The sequence below is a fragment of the Miscanthus floridulus genome, chromosome 13 (genome assembly GCF_019320115.1).
Source record: "Miscanthus floridulus cultivar M001 chromosome 13, ASM1932011v1, whole genome shotgun sequence".
NCBI classification, from domain to species: Eukaryota; Viridiplantae; Streptophyta; class Magnoliopsida; order Poales; family Poaceae; genus Miscanthus; species Miscanthus floridulus.
The window spans coordinates 66,631,505-66,647,829 of record NC_089592.1 but is presented as its reverse complement, the minus strand read 5'-3'; the positions used below and the strand labels follow the sequence as shown (position 1 = coordinate 66,647,829).

The following is a 16,325-nucleotide window of genomic DNA, read 5'->3' as shown; positions in this document are numbered from 1 at the left end:
TTCTTCTTTTCCAAGTCCAAGCACTTGATCATCACCATGGTCACACCATCATCATGATCTTCACCATTGCTCCACCACTTGGAATAGTGCTACCTATCTTATGATCACTATGATAAACTAGGTTAGCACTTAGGGTTTTATCAATTCACCAAAACCAAACTAGAGCTTTCACCTGGGCCCAATTACCCCCAATCTTGGTCACATGCAAGGAAACACACGAACCAACAAGATGCGCCATTGGATCAACATCAGTTTACTTTGAGTGGAAGGGATGGATTTGTCAAATGGATCAATGGACCCACCAGCACGCAAAGAAACACAAGTCAACACAATGCATCTTGCTATGGGAATGTACACACTATTGATCATCTACACATGGAAGAACAGACGAATTAGAGAAGAAGCTAGGTCGATGATCTCCCTCAAGTCGAGCGACCCTGCTCTGGAGCATCCAAGGCAACTACCAACATGGGTAACTCCCAACCGCCATCAAGAACACATATGAGCCATGCACTCATAAAGGTGGTGGAATGGAGGGTCAGGAGACCTCCTATAGTGGCTAACCTGGGCCCATGCGAAACTGCCTCAGGTTTCACCTATAAGTACCCCAAGCTCTCCAGTCTTTGAGATCCTTAACTTGAAACCTTTCCAACGGGCAACTTATGCCTTAGTCTTGACTGAGAGTAAGCATCCTATACATACCAATTGCTCTTACTTGAACTCCCTCAAGATGCATGCCTTGGACCCCCTTAATAGTACGATGAAAGGAAAAGAGAGCTCAAATGCACTCTACATTGAATGTCTACAAGCACCAAGCTTACATACACCCTATGGAGTCCTTAGTATTCACAAATATCCTTAGCGCCAATACTCTTCACAAGTCTTCGGGGACAATATACCGTGGCCATTCTTGTGAATAACCAATATGATTATTCATTGTAAAACACATGTTATTCCACATGCATTTGTGTTCATCAATCACCAAAACCCCAAATCATCCAATTGGGGCCTAGATGTGTTGAAAGGGATAAAACGTTGATATACATCATGGGGATTAATAGTTGTACACAGTCTCATAAACATAGTTAGTCCCTAATTTTCATGATTAATAAACCAAAACCCACATAAAAGTTGAGTTTTGATTACATTTGTGTGAGGTAATAGCGGACATCATAACTTATTTTTTAAAATATATTTATGAATTTTCATTATTATGTTACATACGATTTTGTATTACTAGTGTAAAATTTAATATTAGATGGCCCAACCTGCCAAAATAATGAATAAAAATTACGATATGTTTTTAACATATTTTATGGTGTCAACTATCACCTCACGAAATTAAAAAAAATAAAATCAACTTGAACATGGAGGAAAAAAGTGAATCTTGCTAAGGAATAAATCGGGCCAACTGAAATAGTTAGATGGAGTACACTCATCAAATGTTAGTTTATAAGGTTATCTTGGATACCAAACTTAGTGTAGTAATTTGGACCTTTTTCATTTTATTTAATTTTATAAAACAAAGAGACACGTTAGTGTGTGTGTGTGTGTGTGTTTGCAAGGTGAGACATTTGTTTGACATCTTTCAATTTGATCCACTATCTGTAAACAAGGCTGTTCATTTTGCAACATGTTCGGCTGGGCTGCTTCTGGCTGGCTAGGCTGCTGCTGAATGGGCTGATCAGCCCAGTCGTTCTGCAGCCCATGTGCAGTCGTTCGGCTAACCTTCAAGGAGGCTCGGCACACGATGGCTGCTAGCTTGCCCTCTCAAACGTTGTCGCCCGTCTAGGGTTCCTCCCCTCACGCAGTCGCTCTCCTCCTCGCGGCCAGACACGGGCGGTAGTGGCGGTGGCGGGGGCATCCCTCCCAAATCATCCGGCCCTCTGACCTAAAGACCCGCCTAGTCGCCATCATCCGCCCACTCCACCCTCCCTGCCGAATCGACGCCGTCGTTGCCTATGCCGCAGAGCCCCAATACATCTGCTAGACACCTCCCATTCATCCCCCGTCCCTCCCCGTCTCCCCCTCCGGTTCGTGCGCCACCTCGTTCTCCTCTTCTCTGCTTTTGTGAATCCATTCGCCGCTGCTAATCCCTCCCTCTTGCTCTGTCTTCTAGGATCTATCGATCTGTGTCTCATACATTCCAGTCCATCTTCGCTGTTCTTGAGGTATGGATCCACGTTCTTAGCTTTGTTCCTTTGCTTTCTTGCATGTACAGTGGAGAGGCTCCGAACCATAGTTCCTTGCAACATCTGAGATTTTGAAGCGTAGCCCCCTACCATCTGAGAAGCAAAGTTTTAGAAATATATCTGCAAAATACATTTAGATCCGAACATTATTTCTCCATTTTAGTTCTATCAATAAGTACCAGCCCTAGATTTGGTGGGTGGGGAGTAAGTCAGTAAATCAGACTTTTTTTTGTCAAACAGAAAGTAAATCACATGGAGTGTAAAGAGTGTTACATTGTCCAACTTGATATAAAATAAATGTTCAGAACTTGCAGCTTGAATAAGTTAAGGTGCTTGGATACGTTCATCTTATTGTATTAGACACTTTCTTCTTATTGTAGAAAGAAAAGGACTGAACAAAGTCCAAACAAAAGGACTTCAACTAGTAGAAAGAAAAAGACTTAAACAATGATTTAGTTACTTGCACACGCACGAACCAGCCTTTTCATGTTCTCTGTCATGTTCACTAGTCCTTTTTCGTTGTAGGTTTTCAGTGGTTCCAACAAGTTTTCAACGGCTCCTGCGCAACGGTGCCCACCTCGCCACCTGAAGCCAAGCATTACTACCGGCATTCCAAATGCACGAAGTTGCTTGAGAAGGCAAGTGTACTCATGTTTATTCCTTACTAATACTGCATGTATGTTCCATGCATCATGACCATTTCTTTACTGTATCCCCACATACAACTAGCATAAGTACACCATCATAGTAACTACACCTGGGTACAGATGTTAAGGCATCATGGACAGACGTCTAGCGACTGAGCCCATTGGACACCCAAGGAGACAAAATTTTCCTGGACCTTTGCATTGCTGAGAAGAACAAAATGAACTTCAACAAGAAGGGCTTAACTAATCTGGGATGGAGAAATGTGTACCGCAGATTCACCATAGAAACTGGCCTTCAGTTGCCCAATAAGAGGCTGTAGAACAAGCTATCAGCCATGCGGCGACAATACTTCACCTAGCGCGAACATACCACCCATATAGGACTTGGACGTGACCCCCAAACTGGAGGTGTCATAGCTGATCCTAGCTTGTTCGAGGAAGAGGAAGAGGTAACTCCTTTCATCTATTCTTTGGGTCTGCTCGTGCAATGACATGTACGGTTCGAATACTAACTTGTTCACCTGCAGGACAATACTGAGGAAGGTGAGGATCCTAGGGCGCCACCAGATTTCCTTGATGAACTGACCACTCTGTACAAGCACACCCCCAGAGATAGGGCACAATGCTCAGTGCCGATGGACACCAACACTGATGACCGAAGCCACTCCAGCAGCTATGTCACAGGACTTCGTAGCTGGATCCAGTGTTGGTCAGTCATCCAAAAGGCGCAGCAGGGACCAGGTGGTGGACAGCCCATAGAAAAAGAGGAGTGCCAGCTTGGAGGACTACGTGCAAGACATCTCAGACACCGTGAAAGAGATGGCATCGGGTGATCAACATCTCAGCTGGGAGGAAGTGGAGATGGACCAAGTGTGTTAGATTTTAGAACAAGATGGTTTTCTAGAGGGGACCGAGGAGTTCCTGAAAGCCACGTACCTATGCAAGAAGAAACTCAACCGCAGGACGTTCCTAACCATGAAAACACCCGATGGCCGACTGTCTTGGATCAACTTTAACTGGGAAAACAAGTAGACAAATGGAACTGCAGCAGCGCTGATGTTTAGACATCCTTCGTTTAATTTCTTTGCATGTGTGTTTATATGTTTCAATCGATGTGTGTTTGCTTGTTCGAATTTGTTTCATGTAACGTGAGCATTTGGCATGAACTTTTTGTTCTTCATGTACTGTAGCATAATAAACTTCTGCCCGGTGCCCTGTGTTGTAATAATCTTTGCCTCCGCTACAAATTTATTAATGTGAGCTTATTATTATTATTGTCGGATGTGTATGGGATCTAAAGTTACATTTTGCAGTGGAATCATGAGCACCACAATGATGGAACGCAGACTCACCAGGAGCAGGGACGCCTGATAATGAACTACACACACAACATCCAGGTAAACGCAGTAGGGGAGGACCGATTTTCAATGTTGTAGTGGTGTTCTGTTTGAATTGCTTGCACTGGAATAATTAATTTGTAGTGGACATTATGATAGTAATGTTAGTAGTGTAGGTGACTGGTGTTGCATAAATGTTTTGTAGAATGAGCAGCACTGGACATTCCGACGAACAGTCAAGCATGAGCACAACTTCGAGTGATGGCCCCAAGAAGAAACTCAAGACAAAAATTGTCAAGTTGGCGGGTCTTGGAGCTGCTCTTGCTGCTGTGGCTTTTTCCAGGCAAGGTCCTGTGACGAATCCTCAGTGCCCATTCGAAGACATGATCGAGCGACAATGGGTGGAAGCAAATTTGTAGAACGAACGAAAGTGCTTCGAGAACTTTCGGATGTATCCTCACTCTTTCATGAAGTTGCACAATGAGTTAGTGCAGTATCATCGGCTGGGTAGTTCACAAGATATGGAGTCGTATGAGTCACTAGCTATGTTCCTGTGGGTGTGTGCGATAAAGCAAGAAACTAGACAGATAACCCAAAGGTTTGGGAGGGGTTTGGGCGCAGTTAGTTAGAAGATGGGTGAGGTTGCAGACGTCATGTACTCCTTTGCCCAGACGGCTGTTGCGGTAAAGAATCCGGAGTACAGAAAAATCCATCCTAGGTTCGATGAATTCAGACCCTACTTTGATGCATGCATAGGGGCTTTGGATGGAACACACATCAAAGTGAAAGTTAGTCGCAAGTCACAGTTGGACTTCATGAATAGAAAATGAGAAGTTACCATGAATGTGTTAGGGATAGTGGACATGGACGAGCTTTTCACATATGTTGGTGCAGGATCGGCGGTGTCTTCTCATGACATATCGGTTCTGACGTATTATATGGGACGACCAGATTACCCGCATCCCCCAGCAGGTAAGATTGCATTATCGTCGAGTACGTTGTCAGTTTGTAAGAGTACCTTTGTGAGTAATGGGTGAAATGACTTGATGAATTGCAGGAAGATACTACCTGGTGGACTTTGGATACGCCGTGCGTGCAGGATATTTGGGGCCATATCGGAATACAAGGTACCATCTGGATGACTTCAGAGGCAGAGAGGCGGAAGGATATATGGAGAAATTCAATTACCAGCATTCAAGGCTTCACAATGTTGTGGAACAATCGTTTGGGAAGCTGAAAGCTCGGTGGTACATTTTGGAAGGAGTCCCAAATTATGTGAGATATAAGCTAGTGAAGGTGGTAATTGCATGTTTTGCTCTTCACAATTTTGTGGAGGGCGAAAACGAACGAAGGGCTACGGTGATGAATCTTCATAGGGCTGTAGATTACAACCTATCAGCATGGGCGGCATCAGTTGAAAGTGAAGATATGTCAGAAGTGCGAGATTGGATCACTATGGGACTATGGGCTATGTAGTGCACATGTATGTACACTGAGGCTGCTGTGTGCTACAAGTATTGATAGATGTAGAAAATGAGTGGTGCTGTAATTTAGTTTATGACAATTTGTGCGGCTGCAGGTAATAATGCAATGGCAAAGGTGTACGTGGAGTAGAGGATTGCATGAAGAAGTTTGCAGATTTGGACCAAGCTTTTGATGAGTGCTGTGCCTTCTTTGTGCTATTCGATATGTGGCTTCGGAATGGCTACAAGTTTTGTAAATGCTCCATGTATGCCATTTGAAAAAGGTTTGAGTTGGGCCATATGTAGATTGTAATGTCTTGTAATGATGTGCAGTTTCAATTGTTGTATCCAACTGTAATTTCAACTGTTGTAGTGAACTGTTTCAGCTTTTGGTTCAACTTAGTTGCCAAAGGTTGGACTTGGCCTATATGTTGTATTGAACTGTAATCTGTAATCGGTAGTGAGTTATTGTATTGAACAGTAAACTGTCTTGAGTTGCCTTCTAAGAGGTTGGAGTTGGGCTACATATAAGAATGTAATGGGTTCTATTGTTTGGCGCCATAATTTGAATGGCTTGTTGGTTTTGGCGCCAATATTTGAATTAAGATGCTTGAATTTGAAATGGCTTTTAGCTGTTCGACTGCTGCATTTCGGCTGGTGCTGAAAGCTGCCTGCAGCTTATTGGCTGGGCTGATCAGCAGAAGCTACAATGAGGTTCTTTGTTCTCCTTCACCAAAAGGTATGTTCGTTGTGCCTGCTGCATTGTACATTTGTCAACATATAGATAATCACATGTGATCTGTAACTGTATGGGAGTACTATGTTGAATGGCAGGGGAACCACTTGCGGCAAGGTGTACGTGGAGTCGAAGGACTGCATGTTGAAGTGTGCAGAATTAGGAGCGTTTTTTTGCTGAGACCTGCTACTTCTTTGTGCAGTAGCATATGTGGCTTTGGCAAAGGCTACAGATTTTGTAAAGTCTCCATTTATGCCAATTTGCAATATGTTGTAGTTGTGCCATTAGTAGAGTGCTCAATGTGTTGTAATGTTGTGGTATTTGAGAGGTTGTATGCAATTGTATGTGTTTTGTGGTTTAAGGACCTGTAATGGCAGCCAATGTGGTACTTTAAGTCACTGTAACGAACTGTAGGTTGTAATGGACTGCCATGTCTTAAGGCTGTAATTAATTGTTAGTTTAAGGCAAGTATGAAATGATATTTGGTATGGTGGGAGTGTTGCATTCCCGCCAAGTTTGAAATGGAAATGGACTCTGCAGCATGTTTGAATGGTAGTAAAAGTTAGTTTGAATTTGAATGTGCTGATGCTAGGTTGCTGGTGGCTGATTTGGATGTGTGGCTGATTCTGGCTGATTTATGTTACTGTAGAATCAGCCAAAATCAGCTGGAAACTATACCGGCCGAACACGTTGTTAATGTGGTAACATGCTAGCACTGCTGTAGTTGACTCTCCATCCAACTTCAATTTTCTTATTTCTTCCCGTGAATAGAGCTGTATGTGCTGAGATTCATGTTTCAACTTTGAAGTGTACGAGCTGTCTCAGGCCAAGCAAATTTTGAGTTACATAGGTTCTTGCGATTGAGTTGTCCTGATGCTGTTTCAGGCGTCAAGCCCCGTTTGCAGTCAGGCTCCTCCAGCAGGTGAACCGTCCGTGCTTGCTTGTGTAATTCTTCTTTTTCTTCTCCTCATTGTCGTCTGTGCATAATAATTACGTAAGCCCATTTGAATAAACTCAATCAAGCTTAACCACCGAATAATTCGCCGATAATGGGGATATTCTCTGAAAAATAAAATACTGGTGTATTAATCAGGGGACAACGTGACCGCTCACTGTTCCGGAGCTACAATCATCAATCATGATCATGTGGCGCCCGTTGCTTTGCTTGCTCTGCTCAATGATCGGTGGATTTTCTGGCATTTCTGCCGAACTAATCTGTAATGCTTTTCCTTGGCTTTTCGTAACCCTTCCTCGCCAGCCTCGAAAAGTTGGACTCGACTACTCGAGGAATGGCGAATGATTCAGACCGGTGTCAGGTCGCAACACATGGAGCTCATGTCCATGCGTGCGGATCGTGCTGTTCTCATGCGTACGAGGCAGACACGTTGCTCTTCCTAGTGGCGCCCCTTGTGCGGCACATAAAAATACCTAGGTCCAATTTAGTTGCAAAAAATTTTACAAAATTGTTTAAGATTCTCAGTCACATCAAATTTTTGGACGCATATATGAAGCATTAAATATAAATAAAAAATAAAACTAATTATACAGTTTAGACGAAATCCACGAGACGAATCTTTTAAGCCTAATTAAACTCTGATTGGACACTATTTACCAAATAACAACGAAAACCACTATAGTAGCATTTCGTCAAATTTTTTGGCATCTAAACAAGGCCCTAACAAGTAACAATAGCCTATGTTTGACCTGCAACTACTGCGATGAGCTCCAGGTGTTGCGACCTGACACCGGTCTGAATCATTCGCCATTCCTCGAGTAGTCGAGTCCAACTTTTCGAGGCTGGCGGGGAAGGGTTACGAAAAGCCAAGGAAAAGGCATTACAGATTAGTTCGGCAGAAATGCCAGAAAATCCACCAATCATTGGGCAGAGCAAGCAAAGCAACGGGCGCCACATGATCATGATTGATGATTGTAGCTCCGGAACAGTGAGCGGTCACGTTGTCCCCTGATTAATACACCAGTATTTTATTTTTCAGAGAATATCCCCATTATCGGCGAATTATTCGGTGGTTAAGCTTGATTGAGTTTATTCAAATGGGCTTACGTAATTATTATGCACAGACGACAATGACGAGAAGAAAAAAGAAGAATTACACAAGCAAGCACGGACGGTTCACCTGCTGGAGGAGCCTGACTATATATTATTAGATTATGTACTCATGAGCAATGTCTGATGGCAGATCAAACTGCTGTCACTGTAGAAAAGTCAGTATCATAGATTCATAGTGACTCTACTGTGAAGTGAGAAGTATTCACAACGCATTACTTCTATGCATGTAAATATGTCCAAGAAGATTACATGTACTCAAACATTCTTTTATTTTGAAACAAAAAAAAACACAATATTCTGCCCTCTCCACGAAGGAATATCTAATTGGCAAACACAGAATTGATCCCTTTTCCAATCAATAACACAGACCTGTGCCTATGTTACTTGCAAGGTAAAAAGGAAAACGAAAGAACAATAATGCAGACACCAAGCAGTTGTAACATGTGAGGAGGCTACAGCCGAAGCAGTAGAATCCAACTGGAAGGGTTGGACAGGTAGACTAGACACTGAGATTATAGCGCTATACAAAATTCGATATGCATACGAAAAATGCCAGGATACATGCTACATATATATCGCATTTTCCTCGATTTAATAGCATTGTGCTTTCAGTGATAGACGACGTTCCCATCGACAGCGAGGCGCTTGTGGTGACTTCGTCAATCTCGAGATGTGTCGGCATAGTCTTTCAGAGGTGCTCATAGGGGTAAGGTTTGTGTACATGTATTTATAGGGGCGAGTATGCGTGCGTGTTGAACGTCTGCGTCTGTACTTATGCAATTTGCAAAAAAAAAAAAAAGAATATGTGATGGCCAGTTCAAATCAAAATATATGATGGCAAATCTTTCAGCTTACATTGTTATATTCTTCAAAAGATCACAAACATTATAGCTCAAAAAGGCAATCAGCTGGCACTGCATCAAATTTTGTTCCTGGCAGGTTACACATATAGCACAAAACACTTGACCTCCGATTCAATAGTGTTATTTATTACACCATAGGCAATGCTAGATCATGTGATTCCAGAACATATACAACTGTGGCTATTTTCAGTTGCACACATTGGTACATCAATATATCAATACTGTGCAGTTATCCAGTGAAAACAAAATCAACATAAAGATAGGGGTGTTAACACATTTCACTAGTCCCATACCTGCAGAAGGAAATGGTGAGTGCAATAGAGTAATTTCTTATACCTGATAACAACACATAACAAGCTAATACAAATTCATGGCATGCGTTTTTATCGCATACCTGTAGAAGGAAATTGAGAGTGCAACAGAGTAATTTCTTGTACGTGATAACAACACAAAACAAGCAAATACGGATTCATGGCATGCAGTTTTTATTTTTGAGAACAAGTACATATGTTTTTCAAACAAGAACCAGCATGGCAAGCATGACATTTTAGACTAATTATTCTTCTTCTTATTTATTTCCTTATTAGTTCCATCTGTTTTTCAGTCTCAAATAAGCACAGCTTTGATATCCATAGAAAAGAAGGGGCAAAACAAAATGATAGGGACATAGAAGACGTCTCTTTTGTAGCTTTTTCTCAGTATGTTTTTTGTCTACTATCAACTACTCAGGGTCCGGGGCCACGAACACAACTAGGAAAAAGAGGCCTTTCAAAAGGACAACATCCTAAAGTGGTGTGTACCGGGAAAATAGTCACACAATCGAAAATTTGAAACATTCCTTCCAGATAGCATCCATTTTCTAACTTACTGATCATATACTAAAATAGAAACAAAGTGTAAATCTTATGGAGGAATCAACAATGCCACTTTAGCGGTTCATCTTTATATTGGTTTCAACAGCTGAAAAGAACTGTGCCATGGAGAAGACTTGAAGTTTTCTTCTGAATTTGTAACAGCATGATATTACCATATTACAAAATCATGTGGTACATGAGAGTCATATAAATCTTTTTACACCTAATCCACAAAGCATAGACCTTCGGATAATTGTTAACAATGAAAAGGGTAACAAAAGCTTGTGCAAAACAGGAATGCCATGAGTTCCAACTATCCAATGTTACTGAAAGAATTTCCTATATGGACATGCTACTTGCAAAATTTATATAATAATAGTGTACCAAATGAACAACTTCTCTTACAGAGTAGGAACCACTGGGCCGATTGACAGCTTCAGAAAGATCCCAAAATGTATTCATATTTGCCATCTTTGATTGAAGATCACCAAATTTATACTCACATCTATCAGGACAGCAGAAATCGAGCCCAGAGGCCAGCTTCCTTGTGAAGAATAAAAGAATAAATAACAACATCAGCTAGTTGAATACCTGAGGAGGTACAAGTCCTTCATCCATGTGATCTCCTCCTGTTATGTGGGGAAGGAGGAACACCCTCAAAGAAATCACCCACTGCTATCTCAAGGTCCTCAACAGAGTACTTAATGTACAGCTCTGGATACTTCCCATTCTCTATATGATGTCGAAACCTGCCAAGGAATGACCGGTATGCTGGCAGCAGCTTCTCAGCAATTGAGATCCTGAGCTCCTCCCTCAGCTGGTTGTCTGGCACACACCACCCCGACTGCACCCTATGTGCATCCTCAAATGCAGCATTGAAGGACTTGAACCGCTCCCGCAGCGCCGACTTGGATATCCCTGACGAAAAGCCACCACTTACATGGAGCCCCTCATCACGCAAACAATTCAAGATCTTCAACCATGAGGTGCGCTGGTAGTTTGTAGCCGCCACTGTGAACTTGCCAGTAAGCCGTTTCAAGTAATCATCACCGATCATGCCCCAGAGATCCGGCGAATCTTTCACCTTGTGTACAATGTAGTGTACATTGTTCATCATGAACAGATGCGAGAGAGCTGGATCCTTGTAGAGTGCGGCCTTGCCCTCCAGGTTGTGTTCAAGAACAACAATGATCCAGACAATGTGAGAGGCAAGTGGCAACTGGTTCTCAAGCTCAGGGAGCTCGAGGTCGGCCAAGGACGGCACGAGCTCATTGCCCTCAGCAGAAAGACGAGCGCTAGCTGATGGGCGCGATATGATCAGCTCGGAGAGCGTGACCTTGTAGTCGCAAATGAGGCTGCTATAGTTCATCACATACCGAGTGAGCGGGTGGATGGTACCACCAGGCACCGCCGTCTTGGGCGGGTCGCGGAGCACGGCGTTCTCGAACTCCGAGAGTATCCCTCTGACGGCATCGGCGAGGCGCGACCGGATCTCAACGGCCTGCACGTATATGGACTCCGCGACCTTGGAGGCGGCGAAGATGTCGGAGACGTCGGGGAGGAGGTCCGAGAGCGCGTCGTGGAGGTCTATGATCTTGAAGAGCTTCTCAGGGGAGCGGCGGCCGATGCTGATGGCCTCGGCGAAGCCGAAGAGCTGCAGCGCGGCGCCCTTGACGGCCTCGGCGAAGGGGGTGTCGTGCGTGGCGGGCGCTGAGGCGGCGGAGATGGTGGCGCTGGAGATGGGAAGGTCGTGGAAGATGTGGAAGCAGAGGCGGCGCTCGCTGGCGAAGACGCCGCGAACGGCGGCGCGGGCGGCGCGGATCCACCGGCGGATCTTGGCCTCGAGCGCGTCCCACTCGAGGCGCTGGACGTCGCCGATGCTGAGGCGCTCGACGCCGAGCCGGCGCAGGGAGGCGTCGACGGCGGGCTTGTGGACGGAGGCGTACACCTGCGCGCACTCGCGGCCGTACCCGGCGGCGGCCATGCGGGACGCGATGGCGCGGAGGTCCGCGACGGCGTCGTCGGGCAGCAGGTCGATCTCCCGGATGCTCCGGAGCGAGCGGTAGGCGGTGCTGCGGCGACCGATGGAGGAGGACACAGAGTCGTCCTCGTCGGCGGCTGCGGCGGCGGGGAGGTCGGCGGAGGAGGCGGAGTTGGAGCGGTCGCTGTTGATGGAGAGCGAGCTGAGGTCGGCGAGCGCCTCGATCTCGAGGTCGAGGGCGCGCGACGACAGCACGTGGCGGAACTCGTCCTCGAGCCGCGCCATGGCGACCTGCACGGCGCTGCTCCCCGCCGCCGAGGACGACGAGAGGCGGCGCGGGCTGCCGACGGCCGCGGGCGACGGCGGCGCGAGCCGGCGCAGGTCGTCGACGGCGCGGAGGAACCGGTCGGCCTCGGCCCGGTCCCCACCGCCGTCGAACAACATCGGCTCGTCTGCGCCGGCGCCAGCCGAGGCCGAGTCCCACCGCATCACCACCCGCTCCGCCGCCTCCAGCTCCGCGGCCGATCCGTCCATGGCTGGCAAGCTGGGTTGACTCCTCGCCTCCACCACCTCTCCTCTTCCTCTTCCTCGATCCGAAGCTGGCTTGGCTGGCTGGCTCTGCCGCGGCGGCGCGAATCCGGGTAGCCGCACGTGTGGGCGCGCGCGCGTGGGTGTGCGCGATGGCGCACGGGGCAGGGGCAGAGGGGGAAGTGATATAGAAGTGGAGGCGACTGAGGAGGCGAGGCGAGCTGGCTCCACTCTGTGCTGCTGCTCAGCTCAGCTCCGGTTCGCGCGAGACAGGCAAGCGCCGTCCGCTTCGTTCGGTTGTGTGCGTGCTCGCGGTGATTGTGAACTTCTTTTTGTTTGGACTCGGGACGACCAGGGAGCGAGAGCTACGAGCCCACGACCTTTCTTTTTTTTTCCCCCTTTTCTTTCTTTCTTTTATTTTAATCCAAAAACCTTACTTCTTTATATTATTTGTAGCAAAAAAAAAGAGAGCCAATAGCTTATATTACTCATGCAAATAGTTTCCCAAAGTCTTCTCACAAAATGCTTCTAGATTTTTCTTTTACATAGAGCAATTTTTTGAACAAATTTATAAACTTTTTTCATAAAAGACATTTAAAACTCACAAAATTGAAATCTAAGAAAGATCTTTTTTGAAAGAAAAATTAATTAAAAAGTGCAAAAAAATGTTAGACCGTAATTCTAGAGTAAAAATAAAATAGAGCTTTATAGAGAAAAAATATTTTTCTTTTGAGTTCTAAAGACTTTCTTCGTCTACGTATACTAAAAAACACTAAGGGGCTATTTGGTAGAACTACCCCTGCTCCTAATTCTCTACGAGAAGTGATTCTTTCGGGAAGTGATTCTATGGTAAAAGTGATTCTCTATAGTTCTTTAGGATAAACACGCTCGCACACATGCACATATTGTGAACAGCTCGCTAGAGGAATTTAACACACACACACACACATATATATGCAATCAAATAAGCGGTGTTAAATAGTCTCTTGTTAACTGCAAAAGTAACATACTTAATTTACTTTTATTTCAATTTTCTTAGCTAAATTATATTCAGTTAAAATAACCTCTTATAATTACAAAAACAAATGAAAAACTTAGTTTTTATATGTATCTTAGTACGTTATATATCCTATGCAACCTTGATGCCGTTGTTTATAGATGGTTATATATTGGTCCCGTTCGGCTTATCTTATAATCCGCACTATTTAGCTTATTTTTTCAGTCGGAACTCTCACAACAATTCAGCCAGAACAGTGTTTTCAGCCAAGTTTCAGCAAACCGAACGGGACCATTGAATGGACAGTAAAGTAACCATTCTTTTTGCAAGAATCATGATAAAGCGTCTCTGCCCTCTTGTACATTAATATTGGCCAACCTTACAACTAATTTTTTCCCCATTCTATTAGCTTATTCCTTGTTAACACCCTTCAAAAAGGAGACATTAAGTGGAATAGTACTAAACCCCTGTTTAGTAGAGCACCAGCCAGTTTTGACTCCTCTCCATGCACTACATCAAGGAGTTGTTTTTATCTCTTCTCTCAAAATGAACTAGAAGTTACCGAATGCACTATTTTTAGCTTCACCAACTCCGACTCTTCCATGCATTGTAGCAAGAAACCAGAGCCATTTAAAGTTGTACCAAACAGGGCATAAAAACATCAGACAGTCCTTGCTTCTTATTTATTATGCTATAATATGTTTCTTGTGAATTATGTAATAATATGGAGGCATGAAGGCCACACTTAGTGTAAGACCTCCTAAGCAAGAGTCGTCCCAAAGCCTAATATATTATACATGAGCCACCTTTCAGGCTAAGTTTACCTAGACTCAAGAATTGATCCTTCACTCCTATCAATCCCATCCGCTAGTGTGAGTCGCCTGTTTTTTTTCTGTTAACCTGTGTCAAAAGTCTTTCTTACTTATTCCTTGTGAGGTTTTGTCACACGCCATCTTCATTGAAGGGCTTAAAAATCCACATAGTTAGGAAGGACTTGTATATTGATTATCATAGGTTATGTATTACTAATCCGCTTTGCTCTTTTGGCTAGCAAACTAAAGGCCATCTCACTAGTCTATATTTCCTTAGAACTCGTAGGGACCTAAAACAAGAGAGCATAAACATTGAAAGACTAGACAAAACAGAATTAAATCAGCACTAATTTACTCCCAACTGAAAGCAGCTTTCCTTTCCATCTAGGAGTACTAAGTAATTTTTCTATTCTTTTTCTTCTAGATGTTTTGGATAATGGTTGAGTAGTTTCAAGTATGGGAAGCACAAGTATCGAAAGGGGCAAGTATTCGCTCCACAACCCATACAAGAGAGTATTGGTACTCAAACTCCTTTACCTATCTAAAGTAGAAAATGTTACTTTTGTAGAAATTTATTTTAATACTCAATAGCTATTCAAATGTTAACTTCAGTTTTAGCTTGCTCAATGTCATGGTCCACAAAAATAGTCATATATCATCTACAAATTGTAGGATAGATAATCCTTCTTCTACTAAGTGAGGAATGACCCCCTTTTAATTTGGCCACCTTCCTTAGCCCCGGCAATGATAGAAGGTAGCATATTCACAACTATATTAAATATAATTGGGGATTAGGAATCACCTTGCCTAAAACCCTTCATTATTTGCGCCTTAGCTGTTCATTAACCTTAATCCCTACATCACCTCTTTGAACAAAAGATTTCATATAACTACACCAAGGTTTGGGAAAACCTTTCATTTTAAGGGTTTGCTGCTAAAAAGCTCAACTCAACTTTATTATAAGTTTTCAAAAAATCAATCTCGAACGTAAACCTATCAAACATTTCAAGGACGGTAATTTTGATATAAAATTTATTTTTATCCGAGTTCATATAAAAATTATGAATTATTTTTTAATACAACTATTTGTAAACACGATCATCTTAAGCTGCTCATCTCTGAAAATCGATATTTAGAGATGGGCGCCTAGAATGGCCGCCTCTCTTAATAGCGATTTTCGGAGGCATGCATCTTAATCTTAAGTTTTTTTTTAAGAAAATTAATCTTAAGATTTTCACATCTGAAAAACAGTTATAGAGACAGGCGTCCTAAGGTGACCGCCTCTGTTAATCAATGACTTTCATAAGACATCTGCCTTTGTAAAAGATTTTTAGAGGCCGACATTTTTCCGGAGGCACCCTGAGTATTTAAGGAGGCGGTCACTAGATGTGCCAGCATCTGTTAATAGTCAGGTAGGCTATCCACAAAAATCATTTTTATTGTAGTGATTTCTTCATGCTATCGTTGGACAAGAGTTGTTCCAACCTATATGGACACGGATCATGACTCCAGATCACGTACAGGACATGAGGGCGTAAAGATAGGATTGTTGTATTGGAGTTGGATTAGGTTTATTCACATGTGGAGGATGGCTCCGAGGTGATGAGTTTCTAGAAGCGTTAGAAGAACTTTTTGCTCTTTAATATTACACTATCGAACTATCATTGCCGTTATTTTAGAACCGACAGTGATAGAGCATCACTAACATTTTATGGTTTCTCAACCGAACTATCACTATCGGTTGAAACCCACGACACCGTCAGTTCGTGGCTTCAATCGACAGTGATAGACTTTTTTTTGTAAAAAAAAAACCATAACTTCTTCATATGAGATTGGATCAAGATAAA

General features: G+C 43.6%; 2 protein-coding genes across 2 annotated transcripts; one reads left to right on the top strand and one right to left on the bottom strand.

Moving 5' to 3' along the window:
• The first annotated feature begins 5,039 nt into the window (after positions 1 to 5,039).
• Positions 5,040 to 6,352, top strand: LOC136499947 (uncharacterized). The gene is made up of 3 exons (XM_066495426.1): positions 5,040 to 5,148; positions 5,234 to 5,475; positions 6,272 to 6,352. Exons 1-3 carry the CDS (start codon positions 5,040 to 5,042, stop codon positions 6,350 to 6,352), a joined length of 432 nt encoding a protein of 143 aa, XP_066351523.1.
• A 3,059-nt stretch (positions 6,353 to 9,411) lies between these two features.
• LOC136500459 (exocyst complex component EXO70B1-like) lies at positions 9,412 to 12,941 on the bottom strand. The gene is made up of 2 exons (XM_066495808.1): positions 10,752 to 12,941; positions 9,412 to 9,599 (listed from the first exon to the last, which is right to left on the bottom strand). Exon 1 carries the CDS (start codon positions 12,673 to 12,675, stop codon positions 10,771 to 10,773), a length of 1,905 nt encoding a protein of 634 aa, XP_066351905.1. The 5' UTR covers positions 12,676 to 12,941; the 3' UTR covers positions 9,412 to 9,599; positions 10,752 to 10,770.
• Positions 12,942 to 16,325: the final 3,384 nt, after the last annotated feature.